Here is a 25,231-nt window from a genome sequence, read left to right on the forward strand (position 1 = left end):
AGAAAAATCAGGAAATTTTTCATTATTTAGGATTTTATGTTTTACGGGTTTTTTTATGAGTTTGTAGTTTGTTTACAATTTTTTGCTAAGACAGTAAAATTTTTGTTGAAATTATTTTTCTCGGTTATACTACGAACTTTTAGAAAACCTCCTATGTTGCGTAAAAAACATTTTTATGGACTATAAGACTTTCTTTCTATTCTTAACTATGGGTTGCTTTTGTTACAGATGTCGATGAACACTGACATGTAAGAAACGAAAAAGAAATGGTGACGAAGTTGCAAATAGAAACATTTACAACAGTAACACAAAATATATCAGCCTAAAAGCAAATGTAGTTGCAGGCGATTGTAAAAATCATTACATTATTACACAAAGAGAACAAAATTTTTATAAAAGATAAGTTTATAGTTCGATTTCTTGATGCAACTTAAAATCGTAAATATACTGCAGTGTGTTTGTCACGCCCAGGTGATTCGTTGCGGCAAAAACTTTACAAACATGTGGAAGCTTGAGATACATCTCTGTACGTATTATAGACTATGAACTGAACGCTCTAATCAACAACATCAACATATAAAGTGCATGTAAATAAAATCTGGCAAAGTGAGGCCAGGTAATCAAGACAATGTTTCTCCTTTAGTCACCCGTGCTTCAATATATTCGATTTTTTGTTCCAGTGATGTGATTTTGGTGTCTAAGCCAGCAAGCTTGGATTTACAAGCAATATCAAAGTTGTTTAAGAATGTTGTCAACTTTTTAATGGCGGCAGTCATTAACTCGATGTATTCTCGATTTTCCCAATCCTCTTGAATTTGCTTTTGAATGGTTGACCCCGACATAATAACAAGATCACACTTACTATGTATAATATTGTTTTTACAGCCTAAAAAATGAAAAAGATCGTTTTATATCGTTTTTGCTACTGATCATTCTGCAAAGTATTAAAAGTTGCACATTAGACAAATGTCAGGCTATTACAAAACCTGAATAGTGGAGGGTAAAAAAACATATCGGGAATTAAGATACTTTAAAAGAATAAAGAGCTAAGAATCTCCTCCCATGGATTTCTTTTTTTGCCTGGAGAAAATTTCACTAAATGCGTTTTTAATACTTATTATCAATCCGTAAAAATTCCGCCCGCCTTGAAAATTATATGAATAGAAAACTTCGCGCAAGCAAAATAATATTAATAAATCCTAATTCAAAAGTCAACATTTAAATTAGCAAAAATAAATATACATAAAATATGGAACTCTCAAAAATATATCACTCTTCAATGTTTACATATTATATAACATTTATTTAAAAATATTTTTATTAACCATCCATAAAATACGTACGCGCTGAATTGTTCATTTTCCGACGCTTACGCCGGGAAGATCCTGAAACAAACATCACAATACACTCATGAAATATTGTTTTTACTTTTATAACAGAAAAAATTAAAGTCCAAAACGCACTTTAGAAAAAAAAGGGATTAGGCGCTTTGTCTGAATAGGTGTCTACCCAAAATAGGACCCTAAATTATCTTTTACAGACCCTTTCAAAAAAACTCCATCACTAAACTATACTTTTCTCTAAAATTTTTTTGCAACTAAATAAAATAGGGAAAAGGAAATGTAAATCTCCTCCCCCCATCGAACTTCATATCCTTAATGAACTTCCAAATCTCTATTTTTTTTCCTTACAAAAAAATTCCGATGAATCAGCGTTTTTCCATCTGTCTTTGACCATTTTAGGTGCTTGAATAACAGTAGCTAGAGCCAGTCTTCGAGGTGGCGCGCTTTTCGTAGGATTTACACCCAACGGGATAACCGTGTTGTTTTTCTTCACATACGTTAACGCTACTGGTGTCACTTTCGCTACCTGGCGTTGCAACGTCGTGCGAAGAAACATTTCATCCTTTAATGCATGTATGTGCTCCTGTAAAATTTTTGTTTTCATCTCCCATGTTCGAACCGTCCGCTCCAAGTCTCTTTGTAACCTCGCTATTTCAGCTCTTTGTTTTTTCTCGATCATTTGCAAACGACCTAGATCAGTTTCGACAGGGATATCTGCAGGTTTTTTTTCATTCTCGTGTTTTTCTTGTAGTTCTCTGAGCTTCTGTTTTTCGGCTAGCTTTTGAGACTGCAATTTCTCTGCCTCATTCTTTTGAAGCTCCTCCATTTTTTCTTTCGCTTCTTCCTGCATTCTTTTTCTCATCCTTTTTAACCTGTTCTCCATTTCCAACTCAAACTGTTTCTTTTGTTGGGCTAAGTGTTCCGAAGCAGCAATTCTCTCCCGTTCCATCTTATTATTAAGCAAAGACACTTTTTCCAACAACTTGCCCGTTTTTGCTTCTTCACCCACTAATTTCTTCGACAAAACTTCTAATTCGCTGTTTAATTTTCTGTTATCTTTGTTCGACTCTTCCAGCATATCTTCAAGATTTTCCACTCTTCCTTCAAAGTCTTGTATGGTCCCTTTCAACTCATCGATTTCCTGCGTAAAAACGGATGTCGATACAACAGAGCTGTTACCGGATGGTTCTTCAGGAAGTTCAGTATCTTCCATCTGCATTTTCAGCATATTAAACATTTCCTGCTGCGCCAGTTCGTTTTTTCTAAGCGCGAATTGCTGCTCCTCCATCTTTTTCAACTTTTTCTTGTGCAGAGCCTCTGCGTCAGCGTCTTTGTTGCCGTAAAATTTATGATAATCATTGGAAAGTTTACAGACAGCGTTCGTGAGTTGCGTTCTGAAGCTTCTCCGGACAACATCCACGCGTTCTTTGTGTACATTTTCTATCTCCGCTATTCGTTTATTGACACGGCAGTAGAGGTCAAGAACAGCCTCCTCTAACCTACTGTCGTATTCAGCTTGCAAAGTCAGCTTGGCATAGTAAAAACTTTTCTTCAGCGCAGCTAAATCTTGGACAAGGACAGATAAAGCTTCAGACATCTTTTTTAAATCGATTATTTCAGAGACAGTAGTCTGACATGCTCTGTCCATGTTACAATATCCAGCATGCAATTGGTCTGAGATTGACGGTTCATAGTCGTCAATGAAATCAGAATCATCCTGCTTCACATCATCAAACCCTTCTTTCTCGTTTGAAGACATTTCTAAACAAAACGACAAAATATTTTCTCACTACAATCAATTCTAAAGAATTCCTTGCGTCTTATGTATTGGCACAATACAAAATCCTGAATGCAGTACTTAATTTTCCCTAAGGTCCTGAGAGCTCATCTAAAAACCCAAGCCTGCTATTACTCTTTACTAGTCATCAACCAAAGTGAAGTCTAACTTACTGAACTAGAGTCAAAACAGTTGAAGCTCGGACTTAACCACTGCCTTGTCGACAAAAACAAGCATGTGGAGATGTTTCGTGCTGCCAACTTAGTCATTTGCCAACCATATTATACAAAATTGAAGAGGATTTTTATGAATTCGTCCGTGCGTACAATGACATCTTCAAAACGAATCTCTATGCATTAAAAAACCACGTGTATAAGAAGCTACATCAACTCGTGTGTCATTTTATACACCGTGAGACGCGTATTCGCAAAATCCAAAGCATGATCGAGGATGGAAAAGAGAGTGGTATTTATTCGACACTTACCAACAACACACTAACAAATCTAAAGCAATACCCCAAATTTCTGTATCGTAGTTTTCAGAAGTTTGAACACTATGACAAAATAAAATCAACATCAAATCAACTTGCTTCTTAGATCCTTGCTCCTTATAGATCTTGCTCCTTAGATCAGGCTTTGCGAAACAACACAAATATGTCACTGTTTGCTGTGTTTAGTTCATTGATAGAAATATCAATGAACTAAACACAAGTAGGAACACACACTTACAACGCAGGTACCTAAAAACTTTAGGCTAAATAGCTTTTATTGTTTTACAATGGTGTAACTTCATGATATATTTGTGTCTAATTTTTATACGTACTAATTACTTCTAAACTTTTAATAGCTTTATAAAAAAAAAAGGAGGTAAGATGTCGAATTTATGTTGCAGAACCTAAAGTTATTTAACAAATCTTTATAAATTTTTGAAAAAGCTTTTTTCTTCTCAACATATGATAAGATTTCAACATTTAATTATTCTGTATGAAGTTTGATATTTTTTTGGTCAAAAATTTTGAGCTTTCAAAGTATCTGGATTTAAACTTATAGGGCATATTAAAACAAAATAAAAAAAAAGTCCGATGTTCTGTATGTCCAAAACCAGGTAAAAAATGTACATTTCAATACTTTGAAATATTCGTCCTTCATAGTTTGCAAGGGGTTACAGTCCCACTTTTTAATCCCCCTTGTCCGTTCTCCCTTTACCTTCTCTTTTTACAGTTACCATAAATGCTCGATTAAAGATAATTAACTCCTATATGTACGTCATTTTGACTAGCGCTGAAACTTGTGACTGAGACGGGGTTGGAAGCTCAGGGATCGTGGCTTGAAACTAAAGACATGCAAAGAAATGCCATGAGTAGTTCAAGGAAAAGAAGAGGAATTCTTAAGTAATTTTTTTTCATTGGATTTACAAGAATTTGAGGTACCCCACAATGAGAAGTAAAGAACAGAAACGCCTTTCCGATGTCTGATGATGAGGGATGGTCACATCTGGATAATATTTATTTTGTGATTTTAAGCTACCTAACCAGTACCATGCCAGCACTCCAGGGCACATTTGTTATTAAATAATTAAGTGATAAAGCACAAGAGCTAAATATATTACTTTAATGTAGCTAGCTGCACTAAAGATTCTTCAAGGCATTCTGTCATTATAAATAAAAATAGCTAGGTAGTTATTTGGACCTCCCATAGCAGTGAACATTCAAGACTTGAGTATATAGCTAGTTAGGTATGCAAGACATTGCATGTTGGTAAACATGTTTCCACAACAAACTGAAACCTCTTTTTCATAAATAAATTATGTATTTTTCAGTTTTCTTTTATGAAATAACAAAATTTGGGAAAGTATAGCCAGAAGTAATATTCGTTGAAGTGGGAAGACCTAAAGTCTTCAGGTTAAGACTTAGTAAAGCGTAAACTGTTTCACATGGAGGACACTTAGTGTAATGTGTTACAACTCCAGTGGAACACTTATAGCATTAAGAATATCTTTTTCATAAACCAACATTCACAGGACTTATGATAAGGATAAGCCTATTGCTACTTCTGCAAAGCAAATACAGTTGTTTAGCATTTTTCATATTGCAAAGAAAGTTCCTGTGGATATTCAAAAATTAATTGTGAGTGGCAGCAGACTGGGCGATTAGTGCAAAGTAAACGTGTTGCAGATCCAGGTTGACAAAAAAATAACTTTCTACCCACTTTGTATTTATACGGCATAAAATTTAGATTTTGTATTTAGCCCTGCCTTGAAGCACATTCCCACTTTCTCTGAGCTGGATAAGGTATTTGGTCCTAAACCTGGGACACATTTTATCTGTTTGAATTATTTTTAATTCTGAGAATCACTTAGAATGTTTTCTGTACACATGGCTTGTCAAAATTGATATGCTGTCAAAAAAAGTTTATCTGCGTCCCCAAAAATGGCCAAAATTAAGAACTCAGAAACTATGATAGTAGTAAAAAAAAATTTGGGGTTCATTTCATTAAACTGGTCTAAAAACATGTATAATACTAAGTTTCAAGTCATTATTTCAATTTTTGCTGAAGTAATAGGACTCTTACTTAGTATAGTTTTAGCATAGTTTTTCATACCGCTGACACCAAAATGACTGCAGGGACTAATCGGTTTGAAATTATTTATAATATTTTAATAACAAACTTTTTCTCTTGATGTGTTTTTATTTTTCTGCAAAAGTTCTTGCATAGTATATGTATTAACATTAGGATAAGAACGAAAAAGTTACTGTGAGACATGGGTTTTAAACCTTAAAAATTGCCAGTGAGAAATTTGAAAACTAATGAATGACAAAATCGCAAAAGTTTATCTTCAAATTTTTAATTTTTGTTAATGTAAAAGTAATCCATATGAAAAAGTTTCTGATGCTTTTTATGAAGAAATCTTCCATATTAGCCATATGGGGTGACTTGATGAACAATGCATTTTCCTGCAGGTGTTCTCAAATATGTGTAGTATAATCTTAAAAAATGTGATGTAATTTTCCTCTTTAAGTTTGACTTTTAATCCAGCTAAAAAGCTCAGCCTTGTCCTTTCATGCTTAGTCTAGCTAGCTATAGCGAAAAAGTTTAATATTTAAACTTGACATATTTTACTGAGTATTAAGTAATAAATGCTAGTTTAATCCTAAATGTAACTATAGTAGCTAAGCTACCTGTAAGAACAACATCAAACAACATCGAGGTTGTTCTCTTTTGTAAACAAACCCATTGGTATTTTTGTAATAAGTACCAAATTTTATGTGTTTATTTCTTGCGCTTATGAGTGTAACCAAAGTGCCCTGTACGTAAGACCTAAAAATTTATGTCATTGGCTCACTCTTTACAAATGACACCACGTAACAAAGGAAAACCATGCTTTGCTATTTCCCGTAACCTATACCGAGATTTGGTTGTTGATATATATCAGAATTAATTGTCTTTAAGCTCCACATGCACTTATTAAAAGTTTTGATTTTTAGGGTAACGATTCACTTAGTGATGAAATTAGTGTAAATGTTGGTGTACATCAGGGTTCTAGTCTGTTCTAGTCTTAGAAGCGCTGTCGATGGAGTTCAGAACAGGTTGTCCATAGGAGTTATTGTATGCAGATGATTTGGTTCTCATAGCAGAGTCGATGGAAGAATTAGTTGAAAAGTTTGAGAAGTGGAAGAAAGGACTAGAAGAGAAAGGGCTAAGGGTGAACACAGCAAAGTCTAAAGTCATGAATAGTAGCATTGCAGCCAAGTGTGACCTTGTAGTTGGAAAGTTGAGTTTGCAGAAAAGGGGTTGGTAGTAACTCAATTTTTTGTCAGACTTGCAAGCATTGGGTACATAAGAAGTGCAGTAGTATTGGTGGAAGGTTAAGAGCTGGCATTCAGTTTGTATGCAAGCGTTGCAAAGGTGAGATTATAGATAATGAAGTATTTCCAACTTCAATGCTGTATAACAGTGGCTCTTTAGAGATAGTTGAGAACTTCTGTTACTTAGGTGATATGTTGGGCAGTGAAGGGGGTGTTGAAAGAAGTGTTACCTGCAGGATAGGTTCTGCTTGGAAAAAGTTCAGAGAGTTACTTCCTTTGTTGACTAGCAGAGTCCTGTCAATTGAGTTAAAAGGTAGGTTGTATGAGGCCTGTGTAAGAAGTGTTATGTTGTATGGTAGTGAGACATGGGCAGTGAAGCAGGAAGATCTTGACCGTTTAGAAAGGAATGATATGAGAATGGTTAGGTGGATGTGTAACGCCAGTCTGAGAGACAGAAAGAGTTCTGATGAGCTAAGACGCAGGCTAAATATCCGTAGAATTAAAGATGTTATCCAGATAAGAAGATTGAATTGGCTGGGGCAATTGGAAAGAACGGAGGGGGATAATTGGGATAATTGGGTAAGAAAGTGTAGAGACTTGATAGTTCCTGGGGAAAAGCCCAGAGGCGGACCAAGAAAGACTTGGCATGAGGTTATAAGGACAGACTTGATACAGAAGAAGTTGAGTTTAGATCCAATCCATGCCAGCATGGAAAACGGACGAGAATGATGATGATGATGATGGTGGGAACTTATTCATGAGGGACAGTAAATCAAGAAGGGCGCTCATTAAAATCTCATTTTTGTTATGTATAAAAGCCTTTGTTTTAGGAAAACATAACACTGTTAAAGATGTTGTTGTAAAATTTTTCATTACATGTATGTTAATCAGTAGGTGGTTACCTAGGTATCTCAAAAGGTGATAGATATATATAGTTACTGGGATAAAATACAGACCAGATGTGAAGGAAGCATTGATTCATTTAGATTGGAAATGCCATCATTTCTATTACTTGCTAAAATTTTATTTAGTTGTGTTAATGTGAGTGGCCAGGAAGGTATTACACTTCTAGAACAGGGGTAAATTTAGGAGTAAATTTGCTGACATCCTTGTAAGATTGTTAGCAAAATACATACTTTTCATGCTCCAATTCCTTTGCATATGTCGAAGAATTAACTTAAATAATTTTCTTAAATATTTTGTTATCTTTCGGATTAAATAAATCAGGAAATAAATTTCTTGACAAGAAAGTGGTACAACAAATGTCCTATTTAGTACAAATAAAGTTGTTCTACAGGGGATATTATATAGAAGCAAATCAAACTCATTGTTCGACAATGTGGAGCACCAACCGAAGACCCAGTTTTTAAACTTTTAAAATGCCATCTAAAAAAACATTTCTATCGCTACTTTTCGTTTTTAAACTTTTAAAATGCGATCTAAAAAACGCTTAATTACTGCAATTAAAATTTTCAAAAGAGTTCGCGCAAAATAGATTGCTAAAACTGATCTTGCAACCTATTGTGATTAAACAATTGATCGCTTGGGGTCATTGTTTATCAGCGAGGCAATTATTTTCTTAAAAAAACAAAAGTTATTCTTCTGTGTAACTATTCATGCGAGTTTCGCGTCCGCGGTAGATTACATTCAGACTGTACTGTATACCGTGATTGCAGGATCCTATATTTAGAATAATCCCAGACTGTTCGAGGCCAAGAATATTAACATATTTCCGATAATGGCCTTTTGAAAAACAACAAAATATATATTGATCATGATTCACATGAACAAACACAAAGTACAAAACCCATGACCTAAATAAATAGTTTTTTAACATGTAACTTTTTAGTGCTTTACATTCTGAGTAATTAAACTGTTAATTTCAGTTATTGCTTTGTCTCCAAATTTGTTTACCCTAGCTATAATATATATAGTTATTGAAGAATATTACAGCGCAAACTCAAGTAGTTATAATCAGTTTGCTACAGTCACTGGAGGTCAACAAAACTAATTCATAACTAATTTATTCAGCGAGCATTGCCATTTGCCTCTTTGCTTCAGAATATCTTGTCGCCAATTTTTTTCATTTTCCCACATTCCAACTTAGAACACGCCCCATCTTTTGACATGGGGCCCATCTTTTGACATGCTGCCCTGTCAGTTGACGGGCTAAGACCAACTTGAGACATGGCGTTAAAAGATGTTTGCTTACTTCAAGACCTTGATTTAACCAAATCTAACTCCAATAAAAGGAAAAAACTGAACTGCTGCAACTTTTGCTGAGGTATTGTTGTATATGGCTAGCTGAGAATAAATCGAGTTATGCAGTTCAAAATTGTTGTGGGTAGCAAAAACAACACTACTTGGCAACTCTTGGCTTGGTGCAAGACCATATTTGCAAATGCATTTTAAAAAGCAGTTAGAGACTTTCTTGTTGAATGATTGGAGATGTTTGTGTGCATAATGAATAGCTAAATAATTATGACTCAGTGTAATTTCATATTATATATATTCACAGGTAGCTAGCTATAGTATAGCTATAAGCTGTTATTTAAGCTATTTGCTATGTTTAATCTTTGATGGAATTATTGTAATTCACCTATTGCGAAACTTGAGAGTGAAAATCGTTATGGCTGGGGCATCTATGATTGAAATATATTGTTATATATTCAAGAAACAGAAAGATTATACGTATATGACTATGATATAAAGAAATATCATAAGTTAACTAGTCAATAAGGCCCGTGGAAAAATCCACTGAGGCAGGATAAAAATGAAAAAGAAGCGTTATTTGAATTTTAATGACATCAGCAATGGCCCGTCAAAACCTAAAAGTTTTTTTTAAAAAATTTATATACATGTTTCCTTCATCGCATACATCTTGAAACACTGATCAAGAAAATGTATAGGATCATGTACTTTTGATAAATGGTTGCAGAGATATTAGGGTTTAAAGGTTTTTTCATAACGTTATCAACCCGTCCATTCCAAAACGGAATCGGGGACCCAGGTTTGGGAAACTTACCCAAATTGGTCCCAAGTGGTCCCTAGTTACCCATGCGGTGAAAAATCATTGACGTCACCACCTCGTTTCCAAGTTATTTGGCCTCAAAGTTTTAGGTGCACTGTAACGGCTTCATTAATTTAGTAAAAGATATTGTCTTTAGAGTAGTGTTATTGACATCGCGCTGTAACGTCAGAAATTTTAACATTTGAGACATAATTTTTCGGCTACATCAAAGGAAAATAAGCATATCTACTTTGTCTGTTATAAACAGACACAGTCTCTGTATTATTATAAGAGATTTATATTATATATGATCAGTATAACCAGTTTTGAGCAGAGTCCTTAAGCTCCCATTTGAGCTACAGATATTTTGTTTGAAATTCTTGCCCAACTGGACAACAGCATTATGTGGGGAATAAACCCACAACCACTTGGAAATGAGTCGTCGCTCTACCGACTGTGCTACAAATATTTGTGAATTTATGTCTGTGTTTTTAAGGAAAAAAATTATGACATTGTATTTGTGTTGCTTATTACTTTAGCTATATTTGTAATAGATTACATTTAGAGAATTCCTGATTTATTTTCCTACTACGTATATATATTTTTTGTTTTCTTTTGTCCTCTCCTAATAGACACTGCATTTGTCCACAGTTAGGCCAGACCTTTTAGGCCGGGCCCGTCAATAGATGGGCCATCGCGATTGCGAACGCACCAACCCGCCTTTTGACAGGCCGGCCTGTCTAAAGACGGGCTAGTCCCGCATCCAAAGTTGGGTCAGTGTCCATAGTTGGGTCAGAACAGCACCACAAAACATAACCAAGATAGATTGCCTTGCAGTAGAGAGGCTGACGGAGACATGGCTTTCTACTTGCAATACCTGTTTCTAAAAACTTTAAAAAGTGTTTTTGCGCAGTACATTAAACTACATATTTGCATTTTAATGTGATCCATTACTACTCTTCTGCATAACTGAAATGTGCAATAATAAAAAAATATAAATAAAAAATAAGTAAATCTTAAAATGTTATCCAAGCCAACAGAGCAACAGAATATTTTATAATTTCTCAGCCCAGCAACCAGAGGTTGTGAAAACTATTGTTATCTGCGTTTAGCAACTCGAGTTTGGGCTAATGGCATTCTTTATTAACCATATTATATGTGATTGTAAGATGCCATAATAAATAGTTAACAGTAGCCAGCTACTAGCTAACTATCATGGGAAAACACAATGGCGAATTTTAGCTATAAAATAGCTTATAGCTAGCATACCTAGCTATTAGCATAACTAGCTACCAATAATTATTGCTTTACATAAGTTGGATAGCAGCGAAATATTTTGGAGTAATGAATTACATACTTTAAGTACCTGGCTTGGGTTTTTCACTTTTACTTTATCCAACTGTCCAACAACGGACAACATTCAGCATCATCCAGGTTTAGACAAAATAATTGTTTTGGTAAATTTTGTGCTCTGTGTACATGAAACAAGGAGTTTACCAAGCTATGTACACATTCATTTATGTACAAAACTATAATGCTGACCCGACTAGAACAATCAAAACCTCCGTTCAATAGCTTTTTCATATAGCACATGCCGCTATTTTGTTCAATTTTTACAATCTACACGATTTACCACAAAACATGTGCTCAGTTCTTTTCCTATCTTTCTTTCGAGCTAACTGCAACTTATCTTGACTTTGTCAATGTGTCACACAGTGAATTCAGTGGATGCTTGGCTCTAGCTATAGCTATTTGTTGATTTCTATTATCCCGGCTATATAGCTAATATTTAACTAGCCAGCTAGCGAGCTTGTCCAATGTGGCAATACAATTACAACCTTAAGCATGATTTTAAGAGGAGTCCATCCTGTTACAAATTTAGCCTCTTTTTCTCAAAATTGTTATTTTGTAGCACCTTATATGTTTTCCATGACGTAGTTGTTTTGATTAGCTATATAGCTAGCTACATTTAAGAACAATGGGCATGTGTGCACTTTTGTGTAAGCAAAAAACAAGACTTGTGCAAGGTAAAATGGCTATTAAGGAAAATTAAAGATTTTTTTAGGATATAGCATCAGATCCACAGATATGTAAACTCGCCTGCATCAAGTGAGTGACACCCACAATCACAGTATCCTCACTAAACTGAAAAGTTATAGATAGAATCACCCACATGCAGCAGTTTCACCTGCATTTAGAATAATATTTGGTCAAAGTTATGAGTACCAGGATCGAGCTTGACAGAGTCTCTACACCCGCAAAGCATATTATTAATAGGGTTGACATCTCTGGATCAAGAGGAACTAAAAATAAATTTTAACTATATTCTTCTAATTCTTTAAAAAAATTTCACTAATTTTATGCTCCTATATATTTCTTTTTTAGATGGATTTCTTTGATTACTGTGGTCTGTTGTTTATATTTTCTACCTACAGAAATGCTTGTGCAATAAAACCACAAACTTTTTAACTTTTGTAAACATTCGCAAGCCATCTATTTATGGTGGCTAGTAACTGCAGAAAAGCTTTTTTGCTTTTTTAAACAGCCAACATTCCCTGTTAAAAATTAAAAAAAGCTTGGCAATATCAGCAAAGAAAGAAGCCTGTTAAACTTCACTGGGAAACCTTTTTTTACATAATTACTAATTTTTATTTTGGGAATCCATTTGAAAGATACTAGCCACACACTGCACTCGAAACAAGCCTAAACAGACTCCAGACAAATGCCCAGAGTCCATGGTCTGCTGGGGCATTCCAGTGCTTTCCCAGGGATTTCATTTCAATTCCAATTTCATATTGTTTGCCATCAATTCCCATGACTGCGAACATCTAATTTCTGCTCATACGTTATGTCTAGCAGTTGTTTGACTGTTTAAATATCATAAATAAATTGTCTGCTGCTATTTGCAACCATTATCTTTAGTTTACAGAAGAAAAGCCGGCTTCTTATTATAGCTGATAGCCTCAACTTAACCTACTGATTTTTCAAAAAGTCCCTGTCACATTTTTAATTAGGCATATATAATCTTCTTTCTGCATAAGATTTGATTTTATAATTTTGTGTGTTTTCCTAACTTCTATCTCTTATAATAATACAGAGACTGTGTCTGTCCGACAGGCAAAGTGGATAACATCATTTTCCTTTGATGTCGCCGAAAAACTTATGTCTAATATGTTAAATTTTCTGATGTTACGGCGCGACGTCAATAACACTACTTTAACGTCAATATCCTATATTAAATTAATGAAGCCATTACAGTGCACCTAAAACTTAGAGGCCAAATAACTTGAAAACGAGGTAGTGACGTCAATGATTTTTCACCACGTATGTAACTAGGGAGCACCTAGGACCAATTTGGTTAATTTTCCAAAACCTGGTTTCCCAATCCGTTTTGGAATGGACATGTTGATGACGTCATCAAAAAACCTTTAAACCCCAATATCTCTGCAAGCGTTTGTCAAAAGTACATGATCCTATACATTTTCTTGATCATCGTTTCAAGGTCTATACGATGAATGTAACAGGGATATAAATTTCTGAAAAAAAAATTTCGCGTTTTAACGAGCCATTAGCTACTGAGGTCAGCAAAATTATATGTCCTTAGTCGTTCGTAGAAAAGATATGATCCTATCCATTATTTTGATCAGCGTTTCAACCTCTACACGTTGCAGGCAACGAATAAACTAAATTTCGCCAATTTATTTTTGGATTTGCAATGCTGACGTCAGCAAAACATCTTAAACAACCAACTTTTTCAATGTCCTATTGCCTAAGTGAATTTTTCCACGGTCTTTATCGACTAGTATATATATATATATAATTCTTGTTGAAGGGAGATTTAGTTAGTGAGACATTCGCTAAGTGGGCTGAATTTGCACAGTCCTTTCAGTGCCCGGCTTAACACGAGTACAGTATAGTGTATATATATATTTTTGTTCTTCAAAAAGTCGTAAGAGAACAGTAATAGGTTTCTCTACTTGTCCTTATATGGTAAATAAACAAATGCTGATGACCAGAGTTTTTGTATTGTCAGGACCAGATTTATTTTTAATTTTATTAATCCTATCTATGACGTCATCACTGGTACTGATCAGTTGTATTAAGTTGTTCGGTCATTTTGACAAATTATTATGCTCATTTCAACTTCCGGACTCCAGGTAGTTTAAGTAAAGTAAACAAACATGATGTTAAAAATGATGTTTTGGCTTAACTAAAAGCTAGAATGCTTTTTGCAGTGATATGAAAGCATTAGGAATAAAGTATTTAACTTTGAAATATACAAAATACACATCTCTGTATATAAAAAGTGTGCATGGTACTAAACTATTAGATGACAGGCTTGTTGTATATTTCAGGTCTATATAATTCATTGATGGAATTAGGATTGTGTTTGACTTGTCAAACGTTAAGAAGAGCTGGTAAACGTTTTGTTGTAAGTAAACTTTCAAGCAACCATTTTAATGACACGAAAAGAAACACTGTTTGTTCTGCTGAAGAGCAAAACATTCGCAAACAAGGGCATGCGATAACTGTAAAACCTGCTGGTTCAGTTTTTATACCAGGTATGAAAATGGCGCCAAGTGTTTTATTGACTCGAACTTGTCTGAGACATGATATTTTGTTAACAAGAGTACGGGATTTTTCACAACATTGTGTTCGTATTCCTGTACGAAAACTTCATACTGTAACTACCAAAGAATGGATCAATCAAAGTGAAATTATGGAAGTTTTAGAAGCAGCTGGGCTTCCTTATAAAAAGCGTTATACCAGTTACGAAACGATCTGCAAATCTTGCTTCGAAAACAACAGTGTTGGCGTCACAAAAGCAGGTAGTTTAACCATGCTAATCAACAGCCGTAATGGTGAGAATATTTGTCGTAGTTGCGGCGTAACGTCAACATGGGAGGATTTTAAAAAAAAAGTGAAAATGTCGTCCTACTCTAAAAGTGATACTCTCAAACCTCCTCAAATCGATATCATTGAGATTGGCAACGAGTTAAGTGACGATTGGGTGGACTGGGCACAAGCAGTGCGTCACAAGACACTAAACGAGGTTGACACTGCCGCGTTGTCTGGACTTAAAATTAACGAATCAACATTAAACGCGTTTCACGTAGGATGCGTTGTGGAGGAGGGTTGCTGTAGTTTATTATTTCCATACTACGACATAACAAGGACACGTTTAGTCGCACTGAAAAAATACGACATTGCTTCGCAGAAATGGTCCGTGCTGAAAAAACAAAAACAACTTAGTTTATTCGGCTGGAAAAACGTACGCGATGAAGGGAAGAAAGTTGTGCTAACATCGAACGAATTCGATTGCTTAGCTATCACGCAAGCAACTGGAATTCCTTCTTTGGCGTTGCCATTAGGAGCTTCGACGCTACCACCAGAATGTTTACCGTATTTAGAGCAGTTTGATGAGATTCTGATGTGGTATCGGAATGAATACCAAGCGAGACAAAACATACATCGATTTGCCGCTAAATTAAGTTTGTCTCGATGTTTTATGGTTTCGTCAAGTTCTGCCGCGTACGATGTCCTAAATAAATATGGCGACGAGGCTGTGGAGAAGGTTCTGCACAGTGCTCATCCCTTGTCGCACGACCATATCATAACTTTTAAAGAATTGAGCAGTGAGTTATACAGCGATTTGATGAACACGAAGCAAAACGCGGGCATTCCTTTTACCAGATTTCCTGTGTTGAACGAATATTTAAAAGGGCATCGTAGAGGGGAACTGACAATTTTTACAGGACCTACAGGTTCTGGAAAAACAACATTTTTGAGCGAACTGTCTTTAGATTTATGTATGCAAGGAGTTCGAACGCTGTGGGGGAGTTTTGAAATAAAAAATATCAGACTTGCTAATATAATGATGCATCAGCTGTCAGGTTTAGCGCTAGAAAACCACATGTATAAATATGATGACTGGAGTGAAGAATTTGAAGCTTTACCTATGTATCTTATGAACTACTACGGTGCAACCGAACTCAAACAAGTGATCGAAACCATCAAGTACGCGGTTTACACCTATGACATAGAACACGTGATTATTGATAATTTGCAATTCATGACCACGGTTTCCAGCGGAGAAGATCGCTTTCAACTCATGGACAAGGCTATTGCGGAATTCCGTAAGTGTGCGTCAGATTATAACGTACATATAACTGTCGTCGTGCATCCCCGCAAAGAAAACGATGGCAGCATTTTACAGACAGCATCCATTTATGGCTCAGCGAAGGCCAGTCAAGAAGCAGACAATGTGTTGATTCTACAGAATTCAGATAAACTTTCCATGCAGGTATCAAAAAACCGGTTTTGTGGCTCCATTGGTGTAATACCGTTAAGTTTTCATCCGGAATCTTTATGTCTATCCGGGTTTCATCGAAATGTAGCAACTGGAGAAGCAATATTACCGGCGTTAAAAGTGAAAAGACCGGTGCAAAATCTTAAAATAGTTAGAAAACCGCAAAAGTATTAGATATATATTATTTTCGTGTTTTGTATTTTTTTGTAATTTTTATACATCAATTATATTTTCATAATTATCCCTTGAAAGCAGAAGTATAGACTTTACTATTAGTTTCATTTCTGAACCCTGAAATAATATTTTCAAATTCCAGCATTTTCTGCGTACGATACATTAGCGAGAATGTGCTGAAATTTAGTGAAATTTAATACCCAATAAACTTTCAAATAAGAGCATCATTCACAAAAATACATACTCGTAAAACTTGTCTTGAATTCATGATCGAGAAAATACCTCAGGGCAGATACTTTAATACACAAAATTTTACAAGGAAAAAAGGTGAAATTTTAGGGAATAAACTTTCGTGGTAGAATTAACCTCGTTCCCATAGCATTTCGGCTTGTTGATAAAGTTGATAGAGGCGAAAAGAATCTTATTGTTGGCCACTCCGTAAAAACGGCTCAGGGGCCACAAGACCCTGGAGACGAGGTTGTGGCAGATCATGTTTTTTGCAAATGTTGCGATTTTAGCATGTAAAACTTCAGCAATTAAAAAAAAAATCGCACCCTTTAAATACATACAATAAATACAAAAGGACAAAAAATATTTTATTTTACTCATGCGTTGTTCATAACGTTAACGCAAAAAAGTCGGAACTGTGGTTTATTTCGGGTTCTAGAAGGAATGTCTATTTTGCGTGGAACGGTGTCGTGTTTGCTTTAAGGGATATATAAAGCAAAACGAGGTCGTTTAAATTTAAATATACTTTGCTTCGCTTTGGGCTTGGCCGCGAGCAGGATTTGTGTAACCTTTATTTTTCTGTTTTATGATAACAGATTCAAAACGCGAGGTTCTGTTGCATTTAAAGATAAAGCATCAAAAATATTGATGAAAGATTTCTACATCTTCATGTGAAGTAAATTGTTTATAGTAGAGAGACTTTTAGTCTTCGGTGGTAAATGGCTGACGCACTTCCTTTGAAGACTGTTTCCTCCAAAAAAGATTTTTTTTTCACAGCCCGATATGTTCTTAGTTTAAAATGTATTGTACCGTATTAGTCGTTAGTATGTTCTAAACAGCAGACGTATTGTTTTCACACGAAATCCCAGCCTGATATTCTTGTAAGAAATCGTGTGCATTATCAATAAAAAAATTGGCACAAAAATGGTAATTACTTGCCCAAAATTTAGTCGCTTTTTACTGATTAGATTGTACTAAAACAGTCACTTTTTGCTGACGTTTTGAAAAAAATTAATCAGAAATAATTTTTCTTTCAAAGTGAGCAATTTATGAATGCGAAGGGAATTCTGCTTTTTATACAAAAAATTGCAACCGAAAATGTAAAGTGAAGATTTGTAATGTATTTGTAATATATTTTTAACTTCTAAGGTATACAATGGTAAAACGTTACAAAAAGTTCTAATATCGTAATGCTTCGAATAAACGCGGGGCGTTTATTAAATTTTTTGACATTTTTGAGGGGCGTCTATTCGAGAGGGCGTTTAAAAGAGGGGGGCGTTTATTAAATTTTTTACACTTCGTCTTTTTTGCAGTTGTTAAGTATACCTATAATATATATCTTCACAACAGAAAATAAAAGATATTCACATGTTTTAAAGAATGAACTTCAAAAGCAAAAAGCTAAGTTCCAACCTTAAACCAAAGATTTAGGAGAAAAGTAAGTAAGTAAGTATACTTTTACAATCGCCTCGAATAAACGCCCCTTTTGAGGGAGGGGCGCCTATTCGAGGGGGGCGTCTATTAGAGGGGGGGCCTTTATTTATAAAATGACTGATAAAGAGGAGGGGCGTCTATTCGAGGGGGGAGCGTTTAATAGAAGGGGGCGTTTATTCGAAGCATTACGGTACGTTAAAATTTAAAATACACAAACAAAAAAATAGAAGAGAGAAAAAAAAATAATATATCAATGCCATTATACCTTTAAGTCAGAAGACTTATAGCAGACAAAAAAGTCTTATCATTCAGAACCTGCGGACGCTATGCGTAGTTCACGAGCTTGTCGAAAGAGAAATGTTAACTTTTGGCTCAATTAGCTGACGTATATGTAATATTTACAACTTGTTTAAAATATTAGTAAAAAGATAAAGGATAAAGTGTAAGTGCAAACATTAGTTTGAATTCGAAAAAGGATGATGAATATTGTTATTAAAAGAAGGATGTTTCTTCTTGTAGACAACACAAAATAAATTTTTTCACTTTTGATTGAAAAGTTTTAAAACAGCATTTGTCCTGTAAGATTGATGGTTTTATTTTGGATATCTTGTTCCAGATATATGGGCCGCGATACGAAATGGAAAATCGACTGAGCTTAGTTTTCCTAAATGGCGTGTAATACAACCCAGTAGATCTAGTGATATATTTGTTTTTCATCACATGAAACGTGTTTGAGAACACCACAAGGACTTCTTTTTTTCTTGACCTGTACATAAAACAAAGTGCCGGAAAGATATTTATTGCAAATATGTTCATACCTTGAAAGAAAGGCTTTGAATGTGTCAACTTGTATTGAAAAGTAATTATTCTCGTGGCGTTAGAGAGACTCCAATTTAGTTTTGTGAGTACTACCCCAAACTATGTTCCATAGTAGCTGTGAATAAAAGAGTAATATAAATGTATGAGACATTGTTCAATACATGACTAGCCTTATAGAAAATACCAATAGATTTAAAAGTTTTTGAGTTAATGATAATGATATGTTTATCCCAGGTTTACATTCTCATCAAGTATAACACCTAGAAATTTAATATCTGTCACGCGGTGAACTTTATCAATTCCTACTGCCAGTTCTGGAAGTGGATAAATTATATTTTTCTTTTTGTGTGTTTGATGAAAAAGGATGTATTTAGTCTTTTTATATTCAACAAAAGTTTGTTTGAATCAAACCAGTCCTTTAATTTCGCTAGTTCTGTGTTCATCGTCCGCGAACATAATCGGCTGGAGTATATTAGAGCAATTTATTAGGTTGTTTACGTATATCCAACCACTCTTATTCTAGAGGCTCTTTAGTTTTCAAGTTTACAGATAAAAAGAAAACAAAGAAAGCAAAACCTGCACGTAATAGTCTGTAAAATGGTTTGTCGGTAATAACGTTTTTTTGGTTCGATTGATCTATGTACTATCTGTCTGTGAGCTAAAGATGTAAGCTTCGTGTCTGTTGGATTTTCAACGGTTAAAGTCACAAATTATTTTGCATCGAAATTTTAGATGTTTGGTGCGGATCCGGGGAACTTAAATTTCAACTACAGTTATCTTTATACGTTTTTATCTTTCTTGCGCATGCTGCTAAAGTTTTCTACCATTGCCTTTTTCCGCATTCTCAGCTTTATATATCTGCACTGTCACAGTACGACATCAATTAGGGGCTGATTAAGTGAGCTGGCTCGTTTAGGCGGGCTGATAATTTTGTGCCATCACATGAGGAAAACTCGGCCCAGCTAAGCGGGCTGAAATTGAGTCACGTGACTTTGTTTATGTTTTGCGCGGTAACAAAGATGGCGTCTTTTCCTCATTTATCCTTGCACTAAATTTATTCCTTTCATCCTCATTTAATAAATCTGTTGGGATAACAGAAACTTCTACTGATTTATCATCACAGTTTGGCCATTGATAAACGAATTTCTGAATATAATCTTGGCTTATTAGTATCGAAATCTTGACACATAAAATCATATTTGAATTCCAGGAGGCAAGACAACAAATCGTCAATGAATTCAGGTTCCCAGCGAAAGTTTTTTCTCACTTTTTTTGCTCCAGAAGGAACAGCTGTAGTATTTCCCGCAATATTGATCTTTTAAAAGTTTAGGCATGCGGACGAGCTAAAAAATCAGCATGGTTAGCTGGGTTGGAGCAATCACATGATAAATTTCCAGCCCGCCTAACCGCGATCTCGGTTCAACAAAGCGGGATCTTGGCAAACCGGGCCAGTCCGCTTAACCGGGCCAGCTCACCTCATGTGATCAACCCGTTAGATTTCACCCACACAAAGAAACTTCCATAACCTCCCCAACCTGTTAAGTCATGTCCGCTGAAATATTTGGACAGTATAGGCGAAGTAACTTTTATATATCTCAAAAACATGTTTACTCATAACGTCATCATCTTGAAAGAGTTGCACTGGACAACAATACCATATTTCAGACTGTATATATGGAGATGAAAACGGACAAAAAACAGGATGTCTAGTTATACCTTATGTCAATCAAAACAATGTGTTGGTCCAAAAAAATAAAGATGGATAAAATCATATTAAGTTCCACTAAAGCACTGTCAGGACGAGTAACCAATCGTCATGCCAGAATAAGTACAAAGATAAATTCCACCGCATAGAAAATAACTAAATTTTTAATAGTAACTGACCGTCGTTTTTCTATCAGCCACAGCTTTTGTGACGCATCGCCTCTCAACAAGCCATAGTGAAATGGCATCCAAAACTCAATCCCTACGCGTTCAGGGAAGAGAGGTGTGTTTAGAAAGCAAGCAAGGACCTTGGTAGTCTTGGTTCCCTAAATTGTTTTGTATGAATATCCAGTCCAATTTTCTCAAAGCAATAGTTCATTTTGTTCATCTAAAATTAACCGTTAAAATGTTACTGCTTGACCACATATTCCGGATAGCAATTCATAAATTAGACGGTCAATGGAAATGAGCCTTGTTGATTCCAAACTTGAGCTACCGAGGTTTAAGTTTTCTTGGTCATTGGCAATTTTGTGAGCGACGAGATACAGTAGTGCAAATGCGTGCTCACAGCTATTGGAAAACCTTTCTGTAACGCCACACTAAAACGCTAGTCAAATTCCACAGGTTTAACATTTATCTTATTTAAATATTTTTGATATTAGAAAACACAACCTTTGCTCAAAAACATCTTTGTTCTTAAACTCTACAGCACAAAGTTTCATCAACTTCATTTTTTATTTTACGACCATTGTGTTTTCCTAACACAAAAGCTTTAACATAACACAAAAATTAGATTTTTTATAAGGGACCCTTCCAATTTACCACCCCTCTTAAATAAGCGCCCACCCTAAATGATAAAATTTCTAATAAGCGTCCCGGGTGCTTAATCGAGCATTTAAAGTAACACAACCTCGTCTCCACGGTCTTGTGGTTCCTGAGTCGTTATTACAGAGTGGCCAACTTCTTCAACAAGGCAAAATGCCCTGGGAACGAGGTTGAGAGTAACAGTAAAAAACTTTTGTGACGTTATTCGTTTTTTCGTGATTTAGGAAACTAAAACACTTCTTTTTCCAGAGCTTTAAGATTTTTATATTGTGAATTGATGCCACTTGTTTGGCAGATATTACGAAATGCGAGGTTTAATTCAACCTACCCACTCATCCCATTGTTCAAAAAATTTGGCAGTTTAAAGACTTGTTGTTGAACCTGTGTCGAGTGACACTTTTGTGTTTTTGCTTGTTGAGCATGGTTTCTATCTGCTCTCACATTATTATACACAACCAACTGTGTTTTTGCATTTTCCTTTTTCTAACGTGAAATTTGTGCAAGAAACATAGTACATATACCCCTTTTCCTCCCTACACTTTCTTTAACCTGCACCCCTATCCTGCATCCTACTCGACTTTTTGTGCCTTATATATAAAATATATAAAAAGAGGTTGTTTGAATCCACAGCTTTAAAGCTTAAATGGTTACCTTGAATAACAAAATTGGCGAATTTTAACAATATTTCACAATTATGTCAGAAATTTCTCCTTTTCTCTACGACATTATGCGGTATTTTACGGCAAGGGTGATTAAAATGAATGTCTTGAAGTCTGAATCAACCTCGTCCCTTTTTACCTTTTGGATAAGAGAGAACACGTGTTGCAAAAACGCGAACAGCCTGAGAAAGAAGTTAGTTCCGAATAATAAAAAATTATTGTATATTTTAGGCGATATTAAGTACTTTTTAATAACTCTGGGTGACTTTGAGTGTTTTGGAGTGGTAGGTAAAGTTGGATACTTTTGATATGTTGGTAGTTTTGGTCCCTTTTCTTAAAAAAAGGTTTTAAAACAAAATCTTATTACTTCTTACTGACTATCAATTTCGTTTCCACGGTTTGAGAGATTATTTATATTCAGAGAAATCCGTTCAAATAGAAAAGTACTAATAATCCATGGGTACGAGGTCGTGTGTAAATTATCCAACCTGTTTGTATTGCAACAAAATTATTTAACAAAAACAGAACATCTATTATTTAAAATTGTCGGCGTCAGGCGACTAACTACTAAAGGGTTCAGTTTAGCCCAGGACCGCATTAAAAATCAAATAAAACAGATAATAACAAAAATAAAAAGGTAAAAAAAGCGGAGGTGAATGTCTTTAGTTGATAGAAAAACTATATGGTTTTATTGCTGGGTAGATATAAGGAGTACCATCTTGGTAAGCAAGCCATAGTTAAAGCTTGTTTTCATTCGACTTTATGTTCTGTTAGTGCGTGTGATTTAGACAAAATGTGTAATTTTGTCAAAGTGCGCACGCGCTAACAAAAAAGATCTTGAGCTTTTTGCGCTACGTGGAAAATAAGCCTTAAGTTGGAGTGATGTTTTGTAGAGCACAGAACATCGGCATTAATGATTTAGAGAGATGTGAAAATATACATACAAATGGCCACAATCTTGGCATATTTATACGTTGTTCATTTGCAAAGAACTTTCAAATATTATTTTCCGCTGATAATAGCTTTTTTTGTTTCTTGCGTTTATCGGCATCTAGGAATGTGTACGCGGGTTTTAGCTTAGGTCAAATACTTTTTCTCTTTTACAACAAGCTCAATTGTTTTTTACTTATTGCTTGTTTCTTAGGAAAGCCAAATACATGTGTATGGTTTCTCGTTGGGCTAGTGTGTCAATCAAAATTTTTAAGAAGTCACCAGATAAGCAAAGTGTCAGCAACTATGACTTTCATATTATTTCAAAGGGTAAACTTAATAGCAAAAGTTTTAAGCTCAAACTTCCATCTAAAAAGACTGTAGGAGAAGTCAAATTGATTCTCCTGAGCAGTAAAGAACTTTTTTTGCGTTGTTAAACTCACGTGCACAATATTCTAATTTTACTCTATTTCATTAGCGTAAAAAGTTTTGCATATCAATAATCTTATTGCAGTTGGTCGTGTCTAATAAAATTTTTACATTTAATTTTTACAAAAAACCCTGTGTATTGTTTATTTAGTCGTCTCAACTACTACTATCTTAGGTGAACCTCTGTCAGTTTACAACTTATCCTTTCTTCTTTTTTTTTTGTTTGATAGAATAAATTTTATCCTTTCGCGGAAGCTTCTTCATTCAGGAAATTTTTAAATCTCAAAAGTTTGTACTTAAGAAAATTTTGTGTTGTGTAAAATCTTCACGAATAATTTAGTTAACGTATTCTTCCGCAGATAAGCCCACCTGCGTATACGCCCACCGATGTTTAGGGCTACTGGCGTAAAGATCTAAGAGAGTCATTGTGAAATTCCTGAATTAAAGAGAGAATTTCATCTCAAAAGTGGCAATGAAGATAAGCTATGACGAATACGAAGCTGGTAACCATTTTTCTTCTGAATCCAACCTCGATCCCAGGACTTGCGATCTCTTTTTATACATCTGACAGCGAGACGAACATTTGCGTCAGTCTGTCACAAGCCCAGCGCTGGTAAGAAAAAAAAAGGCTTTGAGAGGAGGTTAATTTCTCTTCAGAGGAAAGTCCGTATCATACTTTATAAAACCGCCCCTCTATAAAATTTTTTTTCATAGTTATAGACGTTTTTCTTGCACTTTATTCCAACCCGCGTGGAACTACGCATAAGTCCATATTCTTGTAGTTCTTATAGTTGTTCGAATTAGGAAAATTCTTTTTATAAAAACAACGACAAATTTTAAAAAAAGTACAAATTTCGTCAGAATTTTAACCTTGATTTTGTTATTTTCTTTGTAGCTGCTGTCATTTTCATTTTCGTCTGAGTAGATGATGCTGTGCTCTCAGCGCATGCACAGAAATATTTTTAAAATAAGCGGGAAAAATATTGAAGTTTAAAATAGACTCAATAGGGTGCATTTTGGAAGAGGACCAAATAAGCGTTGTAACACTGGGTGGGTTTGTATACGGATAGGCTTAACTGTGGTTGCAGTGGCGGATTTAGGGTATGTCAAGCTAGTCGGGTGGACGTATTTAATTTTTGTCAAAAGCCTTTTGTTGTTGTAATTTCAAAATAGCTTGGCCCTTAGTTAAGTTGGATAAAGAAAGTTGTTGTGCCTGGCACTACGAACTTTCGAATTAAAAGCAGATGTGAAGTGGAATATATACAAAATGTATACAAAAATTTGTAGTTCTTAAAAAAAATGCCTCCTGGATAGTTGGTTAAAATAATCAAGATTTTTTTCAAAGTGTGCAAAAATTTTGACCTCAACACGGGTGTGCAAACAGGTCACTATGAAACATGTCATTTTAAGTAAATCGGCTTTAAATCTCAGTATGCAACTGGTTAATATATAAACCTGTCCCTGCTTGGTTTTCTCATATTGGCTTTTATGTATTTTTAAAATGGGATTTTATGCGCTAAGTAAAAAACACCCTTAAACGCCTTGCGTTCCTTTAACGCCCATTTCTTAGTGACTTTGTAAAAAATGGACTAACTTGTTTAAATTCCTGTATCCGCCCCTGGGTTGGGTTCATCGGTGGTTGCAAATAATTGATAAAACTGAAAAGCCGTAATTAGCTAGCTAGAAACTAGCTATATTTGTTGAACTAAAGTAAAACATCAAACAAAACCTAAAAGACAACAAATATTTGCCGCCTTTTAAGATTGGGGGGGACTATACTATTT

At 35.1% G+C, this 25,231-nt stretch overlaps 2 protein-coding genes across 3 annotated transcripts; one reads left to right on the plus strand and one right to left on the minus strand.

Annotated features, from left to right (window-relative positions):
• Positions 1-1,203: 1,203 nt before the first annotated feature.
• On the minus strand, positions 1,204-11,668 carry LOC130644601 (uncharacterized protein C10orf67, mitochondrial-like). Of its 2 annotated transcripts, none has more exons than XM_057450270.1 (2): positions 11,302-11,668; positions 1,204-3,104 (listed from the first exon to the last, which is right to left on the minus strand). In XM_057450270.1, the coding sequence occupies exon 2, from the start codon at positions 3,100-3,102 to the stop codon at positions 1,675-1,677; it is 1,428 nt and encodes a 475-aa protein (XP_057306253.1). In that variant the 5' UTR covers positions 3,103-3,104; positions 11,302-11,668; the 3' UTR covers positions 1,204-1,674. The 2 variants fall into 2 exon arrangements, with proteins under 2 accessions (XP_057306253.1, XP_057306251.1); XM_057450268.1 differs by having other exon boundaries at positions 11,293-11,668.
• Positions 11,669-14,180: 2,512 nt separating this feature from the next.
• Positions 14,181-16,514, plus strand: LOC130644599 (twinkle mtDNA helicase-like). The gene has a single exon (XM_057450266.1). It carries the CDS (start codon positions 14,266-14,268, stop codon positions 16,417-16,419), a length of 2,154 nt encoding a protein of 717 aa, XP_057306249.1. The 5' UTR covers positions 14,181-14,265; the 3' UTR covers positions 16,420-16,514.
• The last annotated feature ends 8,717 nt before the right edge of the window (positions 16,515-25,231 follow it).

This window comes from Hydractinia symbiolongicarpus, chromosome 5 (genome assembly GCF_029227915.1).
Source record: "Hydractinia symbiolongicarpus strain clone_291-10 chromosome 5, HSymV2.1, whole genome shotgun sequence".
Lineage (NCBI taxonomy): Eukaryota > Metazoa > Cnidaria > Hydrozoa > Anthoathecata > Hydractiniidae > Hydractinia > Hydractinia symbiolongicarpus.

What these genes read in the sequence shown, in the direction of transcription:
- LOC130644599 (XM_057450266.1), top strand. Translation starts at nt 14,266, where the DNA reads ATGACAGGCTTGTTGTATATTTCAGGTCTATATAATTCATTGATGGAA.
- LOC130644601 (XM_057450270.1), bottom strand. Translation starts at nt 3,102, where the DNA reads ATGTCTTCAAACGAGAAAGAAGGGTTTGATGATGTGAAGCAGGATGAT.